The sequence below is a fragment of the Prionailurus bengalensis genome, chromosome B4 (assembly GCF_016509475.1).
Source record: "Prionailurus bengalensis isolate Pbe53 chromosome B4, Fcat_Pben_1.1_paternal_pri, whole genome shotgun sequence".
NCBI classification, from domain to species: Eukaryota; Metazoa; Chordata; class Mammalia; order Carnivora; family Felidae; genus Prionailurus; species Prionailurus bengalensis.
Window position 1 is genome coordinate 14,335,043 of NC_057358.1, and position 23,693 is coordinate 14,358,735.

Consider the following 23,693-nt stretch of genomic DNA (forward strand, 5'->3'; position numbering starts at 1 on the left):
CCAATAAGAGAGAAAGAGAATAAAGCATGAGTTCATAAGGTCAGACATGGAAATCAAAAACTGCCTTGCTGTCATCTGCAAGTAATAAGTTTCTATGATATTCAGAAATTAAAAATCATCTTGCCTTAAAAATCCTTAATGAGAAAGAACAGGAGGGGGGGAGAAAACCTAACCCTACAACAGAAGTGCATATAATTTTCAAGAGAATTTTAGTTACTGATCCCTACTGCCTCTGTGAACTCATGAGACATACACTATAATGGAAGTTGATTTTTCTAAATTGTTGGTTCCCATATAGGTCTGGGCACTGGTTCTCCAGAGGGCGTTCGCACTGGTACTGCAAATTAGAACTCTGTAGATGCCAATCGTTGTTTTTCTTTTTTAAAAATTAAATTATAAAATTTTTTATTGAGGTATAATTGATTAATTTTATTGAGGCATAATACACTTAATGTATTAGTTTCAGGCGTACAACAAAATGATTTGGTATTTGTATATATTGTGAAATGATTGCCACAATAAGTCTAGTTAATATCCATCCTCACAGATAGTTACAGTTTTTTTAATGATAGCTTGGAAGATCTCCTCTCTTCGCAAGTGTCCAGTATGCAGTGCAATATTATTAGCTGTAGCCACCATTCTGTATGTCACATCCCCAGGACTTAAATCATTGTTTTCTGTTCTTTTATCCCTCCTGGAAGCTTCCCTAAAATAATAATATGCAAAATTGCATTATTTTATCCTAAGCTGAAGAGCGTATCAATTTCCCTACTCTCGGGTTTTGAAAAACATGACCATGCCATAAAAATTTATAGGGACTCGGGGGCACCTGGGTGGCTCAGTCAGTTGAGCATCTGACCTCAGCTCAGGTCATGACCTCGTGGTTCCTGAGTTTGAGCCCCATGTCGGGTTCTCTGCTATCAGTGCAGAGCCCGCTTCGGATCCTCTGTCCCCCTCTCTCCCTGCACCTCCCCCACTTGTGTTTTCTCTCTCTGTTGCTCAAAAATAAATGAATATATATATATATATATATATATATATATATATGTACTGTATATGTGTGTGTGTGTGTGTGTGTGTGTGTGTGTGTGTGTATGACTTAAAAATTTTAAAGACTTGAAAAAAAATCTGCCAATGACTTTTGGCCAGGTTACTTCAGGTACTTCCATTATAATAAGCATTCTTCCCTTGATTTCAGTTTAACTGAATAAGTCAGACTTGCTTGTTGTATTTTTCTGTCCATCTCTGCATTTGAAACTTTTTATGAATGTTAGAACATGTTCAAGACAAACATTAAAAAATTTTTTAGCCTTTTTAAAAATGTTTTTATTTATTTTGAGAGAGAAAGAGAGTGAGAGAGAGAGAGAGCACAAGGGCAGGGGAGGGGCAAAGAGAGAGGGGAGAGAGAGAACCCCAAGTAGGCTCCGTGCTGTCAGCACAGAGCCTGACACAGGGCTCGAACTTAGAACTGCGAGATCATGACCTGAGCCAAAATCAAGAGTCAGACGCTGAACTGACTGAGCCAGCCAGGTGCCCCACATTTTAGCCTCTTTTAAGCGTAGAGGCTGGTGGTATTAACATTGACCTTGGAAGGAGTGAGAGAACTGAACAGAAACTGCTGACTCTTGAGCACTCTTTCAGTTTTGCAAAGGGCTGACTAAGCTCAGGACGGACCTCTGACATCCCCCAGTGCTAAGACTCTGTAGGATTTTGGCCCAGGAAATCAGAAGGCCCCCTTCTCATCTCTTCTGGACGAGCAGAGGAGCGTGAGATGTAGGGGCACGTCTGACCTCCCAGGACCCGCTGCCCACAGCTTCTTTCGCACTCTTGTGCTCAGTGTCTGGGGGCAGGCTCACAGAGAGAGCTTTGTGTTCTGCAAATGCATTCCCCGCCACGGTTTACGTTCTCATCATTATTTCTCTAACATGGTCTGCATGGCAGCTGGAGAAGAGTGAAAACACTATAATGCAAATACTCCTTTGTCCCCATGGAAACGTCGCTTTCCATGGCTCACTTCGTGTAGGGCCAAGACATGGTGGGGCTACCTGAGCACTGACTGACAAGGAGAAACTATAGTTGAAGTTAAAACCATCTGTGTTTGGGAGTTCTGTCCTATCCACCCTTTCCTCTCCCATGTGCGCGCACTGAGACAACTCACGAGGATTTTTGCGGGGCTCTGTCTATGGGGCTCTGGCACACGCACGTCTCTCTTCCTGACAAGATGAGGGATGGTCGAGTTCCGTAGAAAGGCGCTCAGCTCGGGGGTGTCCTCTGGGGGGGTGGCGGGCTGCAAAGAGAAAGCAAGAGATGGCATGTCAGTCGCATAAATGCTTGCCTCCTTTCCATCAGCCTTGAACTTGAGGCATTTTTCCCCCTCAACTGGCCATGAGTCACATGAGAAGTCAGACCTGTCCTGATTTACCAGCAGCATGTTCAACAGCAAAATGAACTGCTCTGACAAGGACCAAGGCTTCCCATTCTCCAACGATAGGAACTCCTGAAGGATGGGGAATGCATTCCTGGAAAATTTATCTCGTAAGGGTCCAATTTTAGCAGAAGTGATTTCCCCATAAGGGAGTGACTTTTCAAGCAGGAGTCATTTACTTGTTACTTTACTCTCGTTGCATATCGGGGCTGGTGAAACTCAGGAACCTTCTGTGTGGTGAGATGGATCCTGAGGTGGCAGGAATGTGAGGCGATGGCCATAGGGAAACAGCGTGATGCGGTCAGGGACCCAACTTTGGCATGTCTGAGCCCCACACTCCTAGAGTTGTAAAACATTCTCCCTCAGGAGTGAATTGTGTTCTAATAAAAACGACTTTTCCAAAGCATGCCAGATGAACACTGTGCTGTGAGGGAGCTTGTTTTTAGCCCTGAGTTTGTTTTGTGAGTGTTCTAGAACTTATGATTTTTATCTGAGGCTCCATGCTGGGTACATCTGATAGCTGAATAAATTTTTTTTTTTAAAGAATAAATATTTTTAAAGTTCCAATAAATCTCACACAATATCCTATTAAAACTCTTCATTTTAAACCAACTGAATATAGAACCTTAATTTTCTGTCTCCCTAGGTTCCCCAAACACATGTTTTCCTTTCTAGTCCCAGGAAAAATAATAGTATCTTATTTCTATGGGATGAAAAAAGATATTCTTCTATTGCAGATGTAGGATGCACCACAAAAGATGAAATGAGAGTGCTCAGTGTGTCGTAAGAACCTAGAAAAATCTAGTGGATAAACAGGTAGAGTCCAGACTCCTTAGTATGCCATGCATAGCCTACTTCTCCAGCCTCACTTCTTAACCAAGAGCCCTTCACGTCCTGCTTTGCACAGGATGCACAGAACCTCCGTCCACTCCTGATGTGCACCAGGCTGATTCCCGAGCCCCTGTTTGATATCCCACATGATGGCTCCACTCCCCCATCAGTACCCATCAAGCTGTATGGTAACTGCTGATGAGTTGCCCAATGAGAAGATGTAAAATAATAAGGATAGGGTTACATATAACACCGAAGGAAATACCAGGAAACAGGGCGAGGAAGAAGATCCAGGGAGGAAATTGGATGTAAGAGACAATCCAAGAAAGTATGGATCTAGGGAAGCCCAAGGAAAAGGAAGCTGCAAAAATAAAGAGTGACTGAGGATGTCCAATCCTGCAGCCAAGTAAAGAATTAGGACTAAAAGGAGTCATTAAGTTTGTCACATAAGAAATTATGGACACATCATCTAGCAGTTCCCCTCTGGGTATTCATCCGAAGAAAGGGAAAACACGAGCTTGAAAAGATCTATGAACCTCCATGGTCACTGAAGCACTACTTATAGTAGCCAAGATACGGAAGCAACCTAAGTGCCCATTGGCAGATGAATGAATAAAGATGTGGGGTACACACACACACACACACACACAAATATTAGCCAAACATTAAAAAAAAGAAAAAAATCTTGCCATTTGCGAAAACATGGATGACCTCACGGGCATTATGTTAAGTGAACTAAGACAAAGAAAGATAAATATCATGTGGAATCTAAAAAAAAAAAAAAAAGACCACCCCAAATCCCCCCAAACCCAAACTAAACCTCTAACTCATAGATACAGAGAACAGGTTGGTGATTGCACAGTTGGGGGACTGGGGAGGGGGGTGAAATGGGTGAAAGTGGTCAAAAAGTACAAACTCACGGTTATAAAATAAACAAGTCCTAAGGGTGGAATGTAGAGCATAGTGACTACAATTAATATCGCGCTGTGTATTATTCCTGTAGCGGTCGCAGTAACAGTAAAATAATAGCCCATAGAGAAGAAAACTCTTCAGCTTCCTGTGTGGTTGCATCAGATGCAGCTTGTGCACAGATAAATAACACGTTTGTGGTGGCCCCTGGTGCGTCATCACTTACAAATACTTAGGAGTGGTCTCTCAGCAAAACACAGGACTTACTCTGAGCCAGAGAATGAACGAGACCCACAGCAGGGGCTGGTAAAACATGCTTCTTTCTTTTAGCGATATTGTTTTACAGATAGAGGAATGTCCCTCCTAAACACCACACTGAGAATGTCTTCCAGTGACTTCCAAACCAGTGTTCTGAAGTGGCATTCCAGAAATTGTTTCAAGATACAAAACAAAAACCCAAAACACAAAACGAACCAAAAGCAAACAAAAAAACAAAAAAAACAAGGGAGAAGTTATCCAAGAAACCTGTTGTAAACAACAGGTACAGCCTATTTTCTAGATGAACTTTTGGAGCCTGTTTCACAATCAATTGTGAAGCCACAGGTCATGTGTTTCCTTAATCTGAAATCCTTAGCGGTGAGGGCCTCTTAGCACCCCTGTTAGGCAGACGTTCGGTGCACAATACAATTTGCTAAGTGCTCCGAGCAGCTGGTGGCAAACACTCAAGTATCTTCTTCAGAACAAATGTGAAAATTGCTCCTTTCTGTAATAAGGAAACGATTGTTAGTAAATACGGTTCTTTCCCCCACAGCTGCTACTCAGATTTTGACTCCAACAGGAGTTTTCTATTTTCATGACTCTTCACCAAGCTTTTCACTCTGGGCTACGTTTAAATTTATGAATTAAAGGGATACTGGATAGCTGGATTGCGCAAGACAGCTGGAAATGCAGCTTTTGAAGAACACAGTTGGGCGAGGTAAGATTAAGGGCTCTTTGAACCCAAACAAACACAACGCATGCTCTCGTCTTCTTGTTTGTGATTTGTCTTTGCACCTCAGGTAGTCCTAGTTCACAAAAGATGGTGGACTTTCTTTCATGTAACTCTTCGTCTACAATTAAGTCGAAGTAGGGACAGACCATGGAGGTCAGTCTACCATGTAATTTTCCTTAAGACATAAATGTTAAGTATTTGTCAGGAGAGGAAAAAAAAATCCACTTTGTTTTTTAAAACATTCTGAAAAGTTCATGCGAAGAATGACTAAAAGAATCAATTCATTCCATTGGCGATTTTGAAGCTTTTCTTAGTTGTGGGACATGTTTTTGCATTTTAAAATTTACAGGAGGACCTGAGGACCATCTTAAAGAGAAGGTAAGGCAGGGGCACCTGGGTGGCTTGGTCGGTTGAGCATCTGACCTCGGCTCACGTCTTGATCTTGCCGTTCCTGAGTTCCAGCCCCGCGTCAGGCTCACTGCTGTCAGCCTGTTAGTGCAGAGCCAGTTTTGGATCCTCTGTCCCCCTCTCTCTGTCCCTCCCCCACTTGTGCTCTCTCAAAAGTAAGTAAGCATTTGAAAAAGAGAGAGAGAAGATAAGGCAAAGAGAAATTGACCCTGGAGAGTGTATTCCCTTTGGTGGCTGAAAATCGGACCTATAGGCACTGTTAAAAAGAAAAGGTGGGGCACCTGGGTGGCTCAGTTGGTTAAGCGTCCGACTTTGGCTCAGGTCATGATCTCATATTTGTGAGTCTGAACCTCACATCAGGCTCTGTGCTGACAGCTCAGAGCCCACTTCTGATCCTCTGTCTCCCTTTCTCCTCTGCCCCTGCCCTGCTCAATCTCTCTCTCTCAAAAAAAATAAACATTCAAAAAATTTTAAAAAAGTGAATGAAATAATTGTATCAAGGGGAACATGAGAGAGAGAGGAGAGAACACAAGTGGGTTGGGAGCTGTAACCAGTGTTCCTGCATTCTGAATTAATAAGAAGCAGTAAGTAAATGGAGGCAGTAATGAAGGAAAAAATTCTCTTAAGTGTAAGACACAACTGCAAATTTGCCAAGCCAAGCCACAGTCTGTGTGCTCACCGATTAAAAAAAAAAAAGAAATAGAAAAACCAACAACTAGTTGTAGAGCTCTAATCCTTGGCAAACGGCCTCTGTGTTTCTGTGTCCACGTCTGTACTATCTGGTTGTAATTCAGGCTTCCTGTGAGAATGATCTGGTTCCAGACAGTTGTAACCTTCTGCCTTCCAGGCTCCAAGGTCCGTGCTTTGGGCAACAGTGGCTTTCTCTCTTGTTGTCATCACCCTAGCCCAGCCTCTGTCCCATCGTTTGTGCCTCCGGCTTCTTTCTTGCCCTGGGGCCCAGAACGTGGTGCCCTGATCTCCGTACAGGTTGAATTCCGGCACCTAGCGTGTCCCCCACCTCCCCGGGGTACAGTCTGACATTGCGCAGCCCTTTTGTCCAGTTCTCATACTTGGCTGTTGGTGACGAAACCTTGCCAACTTCAAAAAACATCCTTTATTCTTTATGCAACTTTGGTTCCTAAATAACGTTTGTTTTTTCAGCTACATCTTATCGAGAGATCATAGCTTGTCTGGAGGACTCCCCAAACCCCAGGATAAAGTTCATCAAAATAAGATAACGGATAGTTTGAAATCATTCTTTGACTGCCTTTAGAATGGCTGAGAAATGCTGTATCCAACTGTAAAAATTTATTTCAAGAAGGATCTGGAGTGAATTAGATGTAATGGATTGGTTGGGAATGCTGCAGACAGTTGAATGTTTCACAATGTTTCAGATGGTACAACGTGAAGAGACTGCCGCGCTAAAATCCTGTCTCTGGGGGCGCCTGGGTGGCTCAGTTGGTTAAGCGTCCGACTTCAGCTCGGGTCATGATCTCACGGTCCATGAGCTCGAGCCCTGCATCGGGCTCTGTGCCGACTGCTCGGAGCCTGGAGCCTGTTTCGGATTCTGTCTCCCTCTCTCTCTGCTCCTCCCCTGCTCGTGCTCTCTCTCTCAAAATAAATAAATAAATAAATAAATAAACATTAAAACAAAATTAAAAAAAAAAATCCTGTCTCTGAAGCCCGGAGGCAGAACCTTCATGGCCATCTGCTCATGCCCCTAAGTTCTTAGAAGACAGAGAGATGAACTTGATGAAGTGAAACCATCATGGGAAGAACAGAAAACAAAACACAGCAACCATTTCACTGGGTGGCAGAAGTGAAAGCAGGAGTGAATGTACCCCAGGTGCTGCCCCACCCTTTGGTCCCCCTGTGCTGGGTTGTGTGGCTGACTCACTTTTCCTGAACCCCATCACCTGCACACACTCTCATTTACCTTCACACTTGGGTGTTTGAACAGCATCAACAAAGCAGGCTAAGCGAATCCCCACAAAGCCTGATATGAGGCAAGTATTTAAAAAACAACTCACAAACTTCTGGAGGCATTTGAGTGTGTCCTTGCCTGCACCCCACACCCCCCAAATTTAGTCACTGATGCTCTGTATTTGGGCGAGAACTTCTGCCCCTTGTCTCCCATGATCGTGGTGGTGACTTTCAAAGGCAGGCTGCTCTTCAAACTTTGGGGACATTTGGGCCACTTGGTGGGATAATGAAACTGTACCGGTCACTGTTTGGAAGACTGAATTCTGTTCAGACCTTATCAGACTTTGAGGTTTATGTGAGGAGACTCACATTTGGAATGTGTGTTCAATTTACAGATGGGTTATATTTCAGATGATTTTAGACTAGGTGTTTGGCACTCAGAATGCATTTCTCTTTAGAAGCAATCTTTTAAATGGTGGTTCAGTTTTCAGGCCAGCCCACAAAAAAACCCTTACTTTATCTACAATATGGCTTTGATGAGTAAAACTATGTATTTTCAATAAAAAAGCCAGGAGGTTGCTATAGGAGTAATTTTTTTTTTAAAAAGCAGAAAGAAGCCATATTGTGTTAAATACATTAGTTATATTAAATGCTATAAGATTTAATTAAGCAGAAAGGAGAAATTATTTTGAAATGTTGTAGAGCGTCTGCAGGGGTATCTGGGGAATTGCAAAGGTTTTAGAGTTGGTGGTGGTAGGTACTTGGAGCGGATGGCCTAGAAAATGCTTCTAAGGAAATCTGGACAGTTTCTTTATTATCAGCACATTTCCTGAGACATTTGTGGGAGCTGCAAAGAGGCAATGAAGAAGGGAGCTACTTTCAGTAGTTAAGTTGGAAAAATGAGAATATATACAGAAGGGGGAAGTGGACAAAAAGGCGTTTGTGACCCCGAGAGAAAGGGACTTTGCTGCGGGGAAATCAGTTGAATGGTTGGAGAGGCAAACATGGTGGGGAACTTGAAAACCGTCCAGAGGATACTTGAGAAAGTTGCTGTGGGAGCTCTCCCTCTGACAGACCTGTGGCTGGCCTGGGATATTGTGGTGGCTTATCCAGTGGGGACTACCGTATCCCCAGGAAGAACTTAGAGAAAATGAACTGCTCGTAGATGCAGAGGTTTTAGGAGGCACTCACTAATTATTGCTCTATTTATAAAGAAATTGTTAGGAGCACGTGGGTGGCTCAGTCAGTTAAGCATCCTAGTCTTTTTTTTTTTTTTAATGTTTGTTTATTTTTGAGAGATAGAGACAGAACACGAGTGGGGGAGGGGCAGAGAGGGAGGGAGACACAGAATCCGAAGCAGGCTCCAGGCTCTGAGCTGTCAGCCCAGAGCCCCATGGGGCGGGGCTCGAACTCTCGAGCCGTGAGATCATGATCTGAGCCAAAGTCGGATGCTCAACCGACTGAGCTACCCAGGTGCCCCAAGCAGCCTATTCTTGATTTTAGCTCAGGCCATGATCTCACGGTTCCTGAGATTGAGCCCCAAGTTGGGCACAGCACTGAGCATGGAGCCTGCCTGGCATTCTCTCTCTCCCTCTGTCTTTGCCCTTCCCCTGCTCAAGCTCTCGCTCTCTCCCTCTCTCTCTCTCTCTCAAAATAAATAAACTTAAAAAAAAAAAAGAAATTATAGAACCGAATCATAAGGAATTTTACCTTGGTGGGCAAATGAGATTGATTGATTACTAGGATTTAATTTTTGCCTAGATGAATGTATTTTGACTGCCTGTTCCTTTTGCTACACCCACTCTTTCTCTGCTTCCTAAAGAACTAAGTTAAAAAAAAGTATATTTATTTTAAAATATCTATATTAAAAATATAGCGATTAACTTTGATGTAAGGATCTGAAATTGATACCTAAGTTAAAAAAGTTTCCCACACCTATTCTAGATCTAATAAATAATTTGTTCTTTACTAATTTCAATTCATATTTAAGACAGAGAAAAGAATGCTTGGCTCTGTATTATCTAGGAAGAAATAAATTGCCAAGTAAGTTTATAGCAACTTCACCAAGAAATTATTTAATATCTTAAGCAGAAAATAACTTTCAGGTACTCTCAGTTTTTGATAGCTGCTAATATAAAATTTACTGATAATTAATTTTTAAAATCTATTCACTGATAAAATCCCTTTTAGACTGTCCGGGTTATACATGCTACATATAAGTAAAGGTACTTGGAGTACCTGAAATTAAAAACACTTCAGGTTTTTCCTTATTCTGAATTTTAAGAATTCATGAATTGTTATCATTTGTTATTTTGGGGAGCTATTCCTTCACCCTGTAATCAAATCTTCTTATATTCAATTTCCACAAATTGAGAGTTTTATAAAAGCATAATTAAGTTGTATTTGAAAAATTACTAGCCTTAGGTTTTTAAAAGATGTTTATTTATTTATTTTGAGAGAGAGAGAGAGCATGCTTGAGTGGGCAAGGAGCAGAGAGAGAGACAGAAGGAGAGAGAGAGAGAATCCCAAGATCCCGAGCCCCAATCAGGGCTCGATCTCATGAAGCGTGACATTATGACCTGAGCCAACATCAAGAGTCAGACGCTTAACTGACTGAGCCACGCAGGCACCCCCTAGCCTTAAAGTTTTAATCAAAGGCTATACTTTAAAGAAAATCTGTGTGGCAGGGAATGCAGGTGCACGAATCTGTCAACACTGAAGGCAAACTATCTATTGGTATCGTTCCAGTCACTGCGAATAATTGTTAAATCGCAAGAAAAAAGAATTCATAACCAACATGGGTCATATCACACAGGTTACAGAAAATATACAAACATATATAAATAGTGTCATATATAAACCAAACATTACACTCGGGAGTTTAGAAACCTTCCCCATGATCACGTGCTCCAGGAATCCACCCACGACTGAAGTAGAGAACCCAGTAACTACAGCACATAAAATGTGAAAGCTTTAATTGCTTAGATGTTACACATTATTAACATTTGAAGATGTTACTTTATAGTAAGCCACTGTCCTTGAAGACATTAAAATCATCTCAATGAAGAGCCAAGAGAGAGGAAATGGAAAAAAAAAAAATCAGGGAGGCAGTATTTTAAATAATTTTGTGGAATACAAGTGGCCTTATTTATTATTTCCCCTTGAAGAAGGAGACTTTTTGCCCTATAAATCCTTTAATACTGAACCCCTTTTACTCTTCCTCTCTTGGAATAGAAGGCACGTTGGGTTGAAGAAGAAAGCCTTTCATAACTGGCCACGTCTCAGCGCCACCTGTTCGAGGAGAGGCAGACCCGCGTTCCAAATCGTTGAGTTAGTATTTCATGAAGCGCCATTTCTAACAGAGACACTCTCTCCCTGAGCTACTAGACAATGTTCATTCTTAACACGAAGTTCTCTTTTGAGGATAACATCGGGTTACAAACGTTTTTTTCCCCCTCCATTCAAATGTGATATTCTCCAGCGTTGATGCTAATCATGTTCTTTTCTTCCCAGAAGAAACTTAAAGCCAGATTTGGATCTTAATGTGAATGAGATGAGCTCCTTGGACATTTGAGCTCCCAGCATGGATGTCAGGTGGGGGTTGCAGAGGGGCAGAGTTTCAGGCCCCCCTCAGGCCCTGCCTCTAAACAGACCTCCAGGTGATTGGCTATGCTTAAGAATTGGAAAAACACTGCTCTAGGCTTCTCTGTAAGCTGCACTGAAGAATGGGGTCCAGAAATTTCCAGTCTGGGGGTTCTCAGGACACTGAGATGGCCTTTGGCAAATTATCGCATTTTACTACTTGCTATTGGCAACATCTGGAGAAGCCCATTTTGGCAAAGACCCTTATATCTTTTGGCAGTGTACCTAAAGGACTCCAAAAATAGCATTTGGTACGAATTCTCCAAAACACGACATGTCTACTTATGATTTTGGTTTGGTTGTGCTGCAAGTCAAACCATATGCAAAAGGTACACATTCAAATAGACTAAATAAATGACAGGTCGCCATGAGCAACAGAACCAAGAGAAATGTAAGTTTTCTAGGAGTGACAGTTTAAGTTAGGTCTGGCATTTTAGCCATAAAACAAAAAGAAAAGGCTGGACAGATTATCACTGAAAGAACTTACTCTTGCAATTATTTTGCCTTAAAAAATAAAAGCTACAGTTTTAGGTTTTTTTTTTTTTCCTTACCCTAATAAACAAGCAGAACAGCTTAGTTGGACCAGGCTCCTACCTTTATATCTAGTGGGTTGATGTCAGGATTTGTTTGACACTGCAGAGGTCCGAGAGTTTGAATATGAAAAATGTAGAGGAGAAATTCATCCCGGGCAGAGAATGGCCAGCCCACCTCCAGGAGAGTGTCACTGATGGTACTCGGTCCAATATTGTGCAGCTACAAACAAGGAACACATCAAATGATGGTACAGCACAAAACAGAAAGATGAAACCAAACTCCACATACTTCATGCCCAGTCTAAAGAAGCACATATTTTTGGCTTTAATGCATCTGGGCTACGATAGTGTCTATATGAAAACAGAATCTTTATCAGCCAGAGATGCTCCGAAAACAGGTGCTGGTGCTCAGACAAGAATCTTCCATTTTATGAAGCTTTAAGGGCAGATTTCGTTAGCAAAGACCATGCAAAGACCAGGTCCGATGATGATGTTTACCTTAAATTTATATTAATTTAATCACAGTGCTAGAAATGCAATTTTAATTATGCGCTTTCAAAACCTAGTTACTCTTTCTTTACATTGAAATCTGCCGTTTTCCTGACTACCGACTTGTCAATTGTAACCATCTGTGGTGCACTGTCTTTCACCCTCTAGAAAAATGGTTATCCATCAAATGCTGAAGACCATCCAGCCTCACCACAGTTCACTGCAAGTGTGCATTTCAAAGCTGGGCTTCTTCTGTTTTAATCAGTGAATCTCAAAGAAAGGCCACATCTCATAAAGAGATGAGCATTTTAAACACATGAATCCTATACTCACAGGACACAAAAAACAGCTTGAGAAGTTCACTAAATGTATTTAAATTTCTTGTGGTTTTGAAAATTCACTTCAAAGTTAGCAGGAAACTTTTGCCCCCTTTTTTTTTTTTTCACAGTTCTGATCATTATACTGATCAATGAAACAATTTATAATTGGTTTTGCTTATTAGGCGGCTCACTTAGTTCACATTATCAGAGCAACATGACATCCACTGATAACAGTATATTTTGAGACATGAGAATAGCATGGAAGAAACATGTGACGATTGCTTTGTCACCATGGATTATTACCCTAAAATCTTACGATCCGTTTCTTCTAAGATTAGAAGCAGGGCTTCCCTGAGAATCACTGAGCTTGAATATGGTGGCCGACTTTAAAGTTTCACCCTTCTTAAGAAGAAACTGGTGCACACAAGTTTAATCAATTATTTGACAACATTTTTTTTTTCTTTTCCAGCGAGGTTCTTAATCCAAGTGGCCTTGGGGACTATGTTATCCTTTTGCTATCAAGAGAGTTTAGGGCAGGGGCGCCTGGGTGGCGCAGTCGGTTAAGCATCCGACTTCAGCCAGGCCACGATCTCGCGGTCAGTGAGTTCGAGCCCCGCGTCAGGCTCTGGGCTGATGGCTCGGAGCCTGGAGCCAGTTTCCGATTCTGTGTCTCCCCCTCTCTCTCTGCCCCTCCCCCGTTCATGCTCTGTCTCTCTCTGTCCCAAAAATAAATAAACGTTGAAAAAAAAGAGAGTTTAGGGCAAAGCTTTGATCCGGCTTTGGACAGGGCTGATTCTGAACCTCAGGTTGGGCAGATGACAGAGGTTTTCGTGTTGACGCTGTGCAGGAGTTGATGCTTCTTTCCCACATATGTAAACAGCTCATCAGTTTTGAAATGGCTTCATTGTTAACCTTAGAGAATGCTATTCATGTCCCTTGTAGCTTGAGATGAAAGTCACAGTCAGGATTATTAGGTCAGTGGAATGAGTTATACAGGAAACAGACAGCATTAAATAAAAAGGGACCTCAAACAGAAGACGGCTTGGAGCATCATTTTTACCAAAATTCTATTCCTGATCCTTTGACAATGAACAGGAATAACTACTCTCCACTAAGGGTATTTATTTTATTAAAAAAAAAAAAAGAACAACTACTAAACTAGCCCTTTACTACATATTAGTTTCTAACTCTAAGAAATTTAAATGTTTCAGTAATTTTTGTAATGTTTATTTATTTTTGAGAGGCAGAGACAGACACATCATGAGCAGGCAAGGGGCAGAGAGAGAGGGAGACACAGAATCTGAAGCAGGCTCCAGGCTCTGAGGTGTCAGCACAGAGCCCGACGTGGGGCTCAAACTCACAGACTGAAAGATCATGACCTGAGCTGAAGTCAGGTCGTTTAACTGACTGAGCCACCCAGACTCCCCTAAGAAATTTATATGTTTCAGATGATGCGTCAACAAAGTTACTCTGTATTCACAATTTAACACTTGAAGTAGAAAAAGATCATCAGGGCTTTTTCATGAGCTGCTGGTTTCCTTCTGGAAAATATTTTTCTAATTGAGGACTATTTCAAATCTCAGAATAAGTTTTATATATATATATATGGTTATAAGTTATATATATGGGTTTTAATATATATATACATGTATGTATATATGTGTGTATATATATGTGTGTGTGTATATACACATACATATATATATACATATACATATACATATATATATATATTTTGTACAATAGTGAATAATCCATAAAATTTTCCCTGTCTGGTACCTTCTGGTTGGTGACTTTCAGTTTAAGAGGTGGGTAGGTTTTAAATGTTTCTACATTTGAAAATGTAGGAAGAGGCAAAATACAGTTTAGGAAGCTAATCATTTTGATGCTTAGGCTGTCCAAACGTTAAAAGAGGAGGAATTAAGGAACATTTAAAAGAGAACAGTAGGGGCGCCTGGGTGGCTCTGTCGGTTAAGCATCTGGCTTTGGCTCAGGTCATGATCTGGTGGTGCTTGGGTTCAAGCCCCACATCAGGCTCAGTGCCTGGAGTCTACCTCAGATTGTGTCTCCCTTTCTCTGTGCCCTCCCCTGCTCATTCTCTCTCTCTCTCTCTCTCTCTCTCTCTCTCTCTCTCTCAAAAATAAAAACATTAAAAAAAATCTATAATAAAAAGAGAACAGTAACAAGATAAAATAGTCTCACTACATAACGGCTCTTACCACTAAAAAGCAAGCGACTCATACAGTCCCCCGCTCCAATATGACAGCAGCATATAAAGCTCAGATCTTGGATCGGTGTCTTTCAAAATGTTACTAAGAGTTTATTTGGTAAAGAGTGTAAGAGAACACTCCCAACACAGCTTTAAGACAGACGAAAGCTACCTCATAAATATGTTCCACCACTGGTCCAACTCCCTCCTCTTTGTGGAGCTCCTCTTCTGGTTCCCAGTTAGGAACGGGCAGAACGATCTGCGGAGGGTGCGACACTCTGAAACATGGAGCGTTTTGTTAATTGCTGCTGATGACACAGGTGAAGAAGGCTTCACTAGTGGACGGTATACAAACAGCAACTGGACAAAGTGGCCCTCAATTTATTTGAACTATTGAACTATAGACTTATAGTCTATATAGACTTATAGACTATTTGAACTATAGACTTATTTGTCTATAAGGAAAAAAGTATGGAAAGTGATGTCTAGCAAAACAGCTAAAGGAACAGTAAAGGATCTAAAACATCTTCTGAAGGCCCTTAATTCCTAGTCTCTAGCTCAGAGATGGACCATTTTATAGTATCTCATCTCTTGGGCACTAGGGGGCAGAGTGGAGAGCATTCCTGAGTTGAGATGGATAGTTAAACATATACACATATAAATGTATAAAGCTACCTATAGGTCCTGTGCAAGTGTATGAGTGTGTGTGTGTGTGTGTGTGTGTGTGTGTGTATGTGTGTGTGTGTGTGTACAGGATATAAATCCCTGCTTCAAGCCATACCAAGAACTGGGACTTTTTTTTGTGGATAAAAATCTAGAATACCGTGTGGTGTGTTAAATAATGACTTGTGAAGAAATGTAGTTTTTAATTAAATACTTCAGAGGAGAAAAGCAGCCACTTGTATACTCCTCCTTCTGAGATTTCTTGGGCTTTCCCCAAGGCTAGGCCCAGAGCCAAAATAAAGCCTGATGGAGTTCTAGAGTTGTCTTCTAGATAAGTGAAGGGTAAGAGACAGAGAATCACATGATTTAATCATGTAAGTAGGATATTAACTTGATACATGGATATTTCTTGCCTGCCATTTACACTTAGAAAGAGAGCACTGGGTGAATACAGTACAGTACCTGGCATTCTACAGTAAAAGCTGGTTACAAACCAAATTGTTATTTTTATATAAGCTTAAAAAGGTGAATTCCCAAAAGAACAATTTTTTTTTTTTTTTTTAGCAATTTTTAGGTAAGGTATGTTTAAAAGAATTCCTAGACCTTGAACAGAACAGAACTGTTAAAAGCAACTCGAACAGAAAATCCCTCTTTTGGCAATCAGATGTCTTAAATGCCCTTTCAAAGGCATTAGTACTTAACACAGCCTCTAGCAACTTCAAACAGCTATCTTTATTTTCCCCTCTGAGTAATCTCTTTCTAAAGCAGAAAGCAAAATTTACTGGGCTAAATACTGACCCAAGGGCAAGTAACTTAATTTTCTGTGTGTCCCTATTTCCTCATCTGGAAAATTATGATAAACTCTTCGGGTTGTATACCACAAATGATTGGAAAACAACTCAAATGCTCTTGGTCAAAGTTAATTTGGCTGCATTGTCTTCTGGGGGTGAGTGGAAGAAGTAAGTGTATTTTTTCAACTGACAACCCACAGAAATTCTACTAAATTATAAAACGCTTTGCTTTCATCCTTAATGGGCAACTGTTCAACAAAAAGTGCAGGGCACAGCCTTGCGGGGCTGGTACCTCAATGTTGCCCACCCTTGTATTGCTTTGTTGGTATGTGATACTCCCCCTTCTGACTTGATTTGATTAATCCATGTTCAGACCAAACTCTGGGAACTTGGCGAGGAGAAGAGTACAGAACACAGAAGGTTACTTTCATTTATCCATTGTGAGGCTCTAGGGAAAACTTTTGTTTGTTTTGTTTTGTTTTTGTTTTTGGCATAGAGAACACGTATAGGACACGTATAGAACAAGTATGAACATTTTTTTCTGAAAAAGTGTGTTCTTATGGTCATCAATCCTGTAAGACTGGTCATAAATGCTCCAGTATCACAGAACCATAAATACTTAGAACTTGACAGGTGCTATGGAGGCGATGTGTTCAAAACCCCTCATTTTATTTTATTTATTTATTTTTTTTAATGTTTATTTATTTTTGAGACAGAGAGAGACAGAGCATGAACGGGGGAAGGGCAGAGAGAGAGGGAGACACAGAATCGGAAACAGGCTCCAGGCTCTGAGCTGTCAGCACAGAGCCCCATGCGGGGCTCGAACTCACGGACCGCGAGATCATGACCTGAGCTGAAGTCAGACGCTCAACCGACTGAGCCACCCAGGCGCCCCCAAAACCCCTCATTTTATACATGAAAGGAAAACTGGTGTTCAGAAAAGTAGAGGTTAGTTGCAGGTGAAGACCAGAGCTCAGGTTTACTCAGTACCCTCCGTTTTACTTCCAATATATGGTTGACCCTTGAAAAAAAAGATTTGGACTGTGAGGGTCCATTCATATGCAGATTTTTTCCATATATAAGATACAGTACTGTAAATGTTTTTTTTTTCTCTTCCTTATGATTTTCTCGATGACTTTTTTTCCCTCTAGTCTACTTTATTATTAACATACAGTATATAACGCATATACAAAATATGTGTTAATCAACTGCTTAAGTTATCGGTAAGGCTTACTGTCAACAGTAGTTCAGTTTTGGGGGAATCAAAAGTTACACGTGCAGGGGGTTGGTGGTTCTAACTCTTGTGTTGTTAAGAGGTCAACTGTGTTAATGCACCAACAGGGGCCACTAAGCAGCAGTGATTTTAGCAAGGACAACTTAAACTTCCTGCCCCATTTCTGTAACAAAATCAAATAGAAATCTGTAAGGAAACAAATAGTCTATTATAGGGCATGGCAGAATCATTCAAAAGGTATGGCTCACAAAATTCAGTTATCTACCCTCTAAGATTTTTTCTTTTCTTTAAAAAAAATTTTTTTTAATGTTTATTTTTGAGAGACAGAGACAAAGACAGAGCATGAGCAGGGAAGGGGCAGAGACAGACAGAGACACGGAATCCAAAGCAGGCTCCACGCTCTGAGCAGTCAGCACAGAGCCCGATGTGGGGCTTGAACCTACGAGCCATTATATCATGAGCTGAGCTGAAGTCAGACACTTAACTGACTGAGCCACCCAGGTGCCCCTAAGACTTTTTCAAATCTGGGGAAGCCGTGGCAAAAACAATGACTCTCTAAAGATTCCAAATAAATAAGTGAAAGGTTATTCCTGGTTTCCAAAATTATTATTTTTTTTAAGAAGGAAGAAAGAGTGTAATCAACTATTAGCCTAGGATAAACAGCCCAAACAGCCCTTACTGAATAGTGCTCACATTCTAAGATGGAGGACAGACCATTGTTCCATGGAGATGCACCAGTAATATGAAGAGTGGGGCACCAATGGTAATACTAGACATTAGGAAGGGATTAGGGAAGCAAGGAATTAGGTTTTTGATAAGTTAAAGTCTATATGCTATTGGATGTTCAAATCTGATTCTGCGGTAGTATGGTAGGGACCCTATTTTCATAATCCTATTTTCAAACACTATTAGTCCCAAATAGCAGACTATTATTTATTGTGTGGAGCAACAGTGGCTCTGACCGCGATGGCCAGTGTCCATAAAGACCATGGTTGTTCATGATGGCAGTGTCCCTTAATCAAACCCACTCAATCCTGATTATATTACAAAGGACATGATTTTATTACTCGTTGTGAGCTCAGTACATGTGGTGCTGCCTCTTGTGGCCAGATTTACTTCTTATAGACTTCAAAGCTAAATTAATCCTTTGTCCCAACAAATGACATGTAAATCTGCTGAAAGACAGTGTTGACACCATCTGGCTTTAAAATCAGTAGAACATGGGGCGCCTGGGTGGCTCAGTTGGTTGAGCGTCTGGCTTCGGCTCAGGTCATGATCTCACGGTTTGTGGGTTCGAGCCCTGCGTCAGGCTCTGTGCTGACAGCTCAGAGACTGGAGCCTGTTTGGGATTCTGTGTCTCCCTCTCTCTCTGCTCCTCCCCTGCTCATGCTCTGTCTCTCTCTCTCTCTCAAAAATAAATAAACATTTAAAAAAATTATAAAAAAATAAATAAAATCACTAGAACAGTGCTCAGTATTTTTCCCCATTAAAAGAAATCAATCCATTTGAGTTTATTTTTAAAATTATAAAAATGAAATAAGAACTGCTAGAGATAGTGGATGATAAAATATATTGGAATAAACCAACTGGCAAAAAAAAAAAAGATTTTTCTGGAGACTGAGTGTGGAAGATTTTCAACACAGCGGCTGTTGGTTCCTTGAAGAATTAAACATTGGAACTAATATTTTTGCTGAGTATTTGGAATAAAGAGTTTTATTTTGCAAAATGGTTAAAAAGAACTTTATCACTACGTTAGAGAATAAACTGTGGTCAAATGCTGGACATTTATCTAGCGATTAAAAAACCTGCACCCAGATGAGAAATCCAATATTAATGACCTGCTTTGAACATTGGTAAAATGAATAGAAAATGTCCTTCTTTTTAAACTTAGAAACATTGGTGTCATCATAAATGATGGCAGAAATGCACTTGTAAATATTTGTCTTACAAATTGGATACATAAGAATAAATACAGTTATTTTACGCACTGTGCCGCCTTGGACTGAGTTATGTCTTATGGAATAAAAATAGATCCCAATTTAAAATTTGTTTTGCAATTTAAAAAGTTTCAATTTATTTTTGGTTAGCAAAACAAAGAAAAACTGAGCTTAATGAAGTAGACAACATTTCATGTATTCTAAGGTATAAATGTTAAAAATATGTCAAAATAAGATAGTACAAAAATGCTTATTTCTTCTCTGATTTTCTTTAGTGTTTTTCTCAGACAGGGGAGTTAAATAAGAAATGCACAAAAATGAAACATCTGGATTAGCTCCAATTATCTATAAATCAAACTCACTTCCTGTGAGTCAACTCATGAATTGAGGAAGAAATCACAAAGGAAATTACAAACGCTGTGACTGAAAACCCAACATATTCACATTTTGGTATGTGCTCCAGCAATTCTTAGAGGAAAATTTACAGCACTAAATGGTTATGTAAGAAAAGAAGAGAGGTCTCCAGTCAATGATTTAATTTCTACATAGAGGAACCAGAAAAAAAGAGAAAATCGAACCCAAAGTGAGCAGAAGGAAGGAAATAATAATAACAAAAGCAAGGGCCAATGGAATAGAAAACAAACAAACAAACAAATTAAAAGAGAGGGTAAAAAAAAAGAAAGAAAAAATATGAAACCAAAATGAAACCAAAAATCTGGCTCTTTGGAAAGGTCTTTAAACTCTCGTTAGAGTGACTGGCGGCAGGGGGGGGGGAAGCAGGGGAGTAAAAGATAAAAATTGCCAATATGGGGAATGATGAGGTCCTACATACATTAAAGGGCAAATGAGAGATTATCATGAGCCATGCATGTAACAACTTAGCTGAAACAGACAACTTCCTTGAAAGACAAACCGAATGTTTCCCCTTAAGATCAAGGTAGGATCTAAAAACAAGGCAGAGATGTCTTTTTGCACCATGTCTACTTGATCCTGCCTTGATACTCCTAGACTGTGCAGTATGAGAAGAAAAAGAAATAAAAGGCATAACTACATAGTAAACAACTTAACCTTTCCCCCAAACTGGTCTGGCCTTTGGCCTCAGCTTCTGAGAGGTAAAATCTAAGCTCTAGAAATTTTATGCCTGAGAGGAAGAAGTATCTTTGTTTTCTTGGGGGTCTTGGGTCCCACTGGATATTCTAACTATGATTTAGAGTGAGAGTTGCCCACATCAGAAAGACCAACAGTGTGATTCAGGGTGGGAGCTTGATCACATCATATCAGACAACCTGGAGACTGAGATCAATTAAGTGGTCAATGAATCGGTCATGCCTGCCTAGGCAATAAAAACTGTGATTGGGGATCACAGTTGGATCCTGGGTTGGGGATACTCCATATATACTGTTATATACGAGGAAATTAACATGTGCTGACTCCATGGAGGATAACAACAGAAGCCTTGTGTCTGGTGGTACTGTCCCCAGGCTCCAACTTATACATGTCTTCCCTTGGCCAATTTTAATTTTTATCTTTTCCCCGTAATGAACTGAGCCCATGAGTATAATAGTTTTCAGTGAGTTCTGTGAATTCTTCTATGTGGATTATCAAACCTGAGGGGGGTTTGGGGAACCATTCAAATCTGCAATTGGTGTCAGACATAAGGGTAATCTCTTGGGGCACCTGTGTGGCTCAGTCGGTTGAGCGCCGACTTCGGCTCAGGTCGTGATCTCACAGTTTGTGGGTTCGAGCCCTGTGTCGGGCTCTGTGCCGACACCTCAGAGCCTGGAGCCTGCTTCAGATTCTGTGTCTCCCTCTCTGCCCCTCCCCCACTTGCGCTTAGTCTCTCTCTCTCTCTCTCTCTCTCAAAAATAAACATTAAAAAAAATTTTTTTTAAAGAAGTAAGAGTAATCTCTTGTGGGTACTATTCCCTCGAACTTTGGAGTTGGCTAAACTTTTGCACATACAAATGAGATCAGTCAGGATAAAAAATAAAACTTTGTATTCACGGATGACATAGGAATGTTATAGAAAATTCTAGGAAATCAACAAACAATAAAGCTACTAGAATTTGTAAGTGACTTTAGCGACATCTCAGGATATATTGCTTGCATTTCAAGACTTATTATACATGTAGATCAATGGAACAGAATGGGAGGTCTGGAAACAGCTTCACAGATAGACAAAGGTGTCAAGCAATTCAATGGGGGAAGGATGGTCTGACAACCAATAGCATAGCAACAACTGGATATTCTTATACCAAAGTGAGCCTTGGACCTTACCTCAGATCAGATTAAAAAATAATTTAATCATAGACCAAAATGTAAAATTGCAAAACTTGTAGAAGAAAACAACAGAAAATCCTGCGACTCTGCAGAAAGCAAAGATTTTTTTTTTTACAAAGGACAAAAAGAGGGCAAACTATAAAATATTTAAAGTCGAATTTCATACAACTAAAAATTTTTGCTTTTTGAACATCACTGTTAAGAAAATAACTAAGCCAAACCATAAACTGAAAGAAATATTTCAGTAAGAAAATATTTGCAGGACACATATCTGTTAGATGATTTTGCATCCAGAATATATAAGGAACTTTTACAGCTTGATAATAAATGGGCAAAATTTTATTTATTTTTAAAAATTATTATTTTTTAAATCATAAGGTTGGTTTTCTTAATGTTTATTTATTTATAAATTTATATTTATTTTGAGAGAGAGAGAACGTGACTGGGGGAAGGGACAGAGAGCGGGGGAGAGAGATAGAGAATCCCAAGCAGGCTCCGTGTTGCCAGAGAGCCTGTGAGATCATGACCTGAGCCAAAATCAAGAGCCAGATGCTCAACTGACTGAATCACCCAGGCACCCTGGGCAGAATTGTAAAAGGCACTTCAAAGAGAACCCTAATGGCAAATGAGTTGTGAACAGATGCTCAATATCACCAGTCATTAGAAAATGCTAATTAAAACTCCATGAGATTCTTCTCACATACTTATTACAATGGACAAAAATGAACAAAAAAAAAACCAAACCTCAAGCACATGCCTACAAGCTCACGGCACAGCTGGAACTCCCATCTGCCGGGGTGGGCGGGGGGGGGGGAACGTCAAATGAAAATGGCACAGCCACTTTGAAACACAGGTTGGTAGTTTCTTGTAAAGTTAACCATACCTTTGCCATACAACTCCACTCCATTTGTGAAAACAAATACCCCAACGAAGACCTGTATGTGAATGCCTCTAGCAGGCTTATTATTTATAGCCCCAAACTTGGAAACAACCCAAATGTTCACCAACCTGTGGATGGATGAACATTTCACGGGACTTCTGTATAATGGAATACTTCTCAGCAATAAAAAGAAACAGACCACTGATACATGTACGAACATGGGTGTTTTTTTCAAATGCATTATGCTAAGTGAAAGAAGCCAGATTCAAAAGGCTACATTCTGTAGGAGTAGATTTATATTATTTTTCTGGAAAGACAGTGACAGAAGATAGATCAAGGTTTCCAGAGCCTGGGAGTGAGGGCTGGGTCAACTACAAAGGTGCATGAGAAGCTATGTGGGGTGACAGAACTGTTTTACATTGAACATCCTTGTGGTGTCTTAACGCTTCAAACTGAACATCTAAAAAAAAAAAAGGGTGAGTTTTACTTTATATAATTTATACCTCAATAAACTTGACTTAAAAAAAGATAAACCCCATAAACTGAAAAGATAGTTGCAACCTCCGTAGCTGATAAAAGATTAGTGTCTCAACTCTAGAATAGGAAAGAGGGGGGTGCCTGGTGGCTCAGTTGGTTAAGCATCTGATTTCAGGTCAGGTCGTAATATCACAGCTTGTGAGTCTGAGCCCTGCATCAGCTCAGAGCCTGCTTCGGGCTTGGAGCCTGTCGGCACAGAGGCCACTTCGGATCTGCTGTCCCCTTCTTGCTGTCTGCAACTCCACCGCTCACATTCTCTGTCTCTCAAAAATAAATGAATATTAAAAATAAAAATTAAAAAAAATAGAAAAGAGTTCCTATGAATATGAAAAAAAGTCTCTTAGTAGAAATGTGTCTTTAAAAATGAACAGAAATTACCCAATTTGGGAAGAATGGAGTCAGCAAATGCATGAAAAAGCTACTTGGTCTCATTTAGGAATCGGGGAACAGCAAATTGAACCTTCAGTTAGATAGTATTTCTTATCCATCAAAATGAAAAACTCCACCATTCTGTGAGTTTAGTTAACAAAGTGGAGAGTTCTTTGAATGGTAATTTGGTATAATTATTTTGAAAAAGTTTGGTACTATTTAAAAAAAAATTTTTAAATGTTTGTTTATTTTTGACAGAGAGAGAGACAGATCATGGAGGGGGGGGAGGGGCAGAGAGAGAGGGAGACACAGAATCCGAAGC

General features: G+C 40.4%; 1 protein-coding gene across 1 annotated transcript in view; it reads right to left on the reverse strand.

Annotated features, from left to right (window-relative positions):
• ITGA8 (integrin subunit alpha 8) overlaps nt 1-23,693 on the reverse strand; it is a 195,122-nt gene that overhangs the window by 24,233 nt on the left and 147,196 nt on the right. Inside the window, exons 24-26 of the mRNA XM_043563837.1 lie at nt 14,853-14,958; nt 11,724-11,882; nt 2,159-2,287 (exon numbers count right to left, since the gene is read on the reverse strand). Coding sequence (XP_043419772.1) covers nt 2,159-2,287; nt 11,724-11,882; nt 14,853-14,958 — 394 coding nt within the window. The remainder of the gene's footprint in view (nt 1-2,158; nt 2,288-11,723; nt 11,883-14,852; nt 14,959-23,693) is intronic.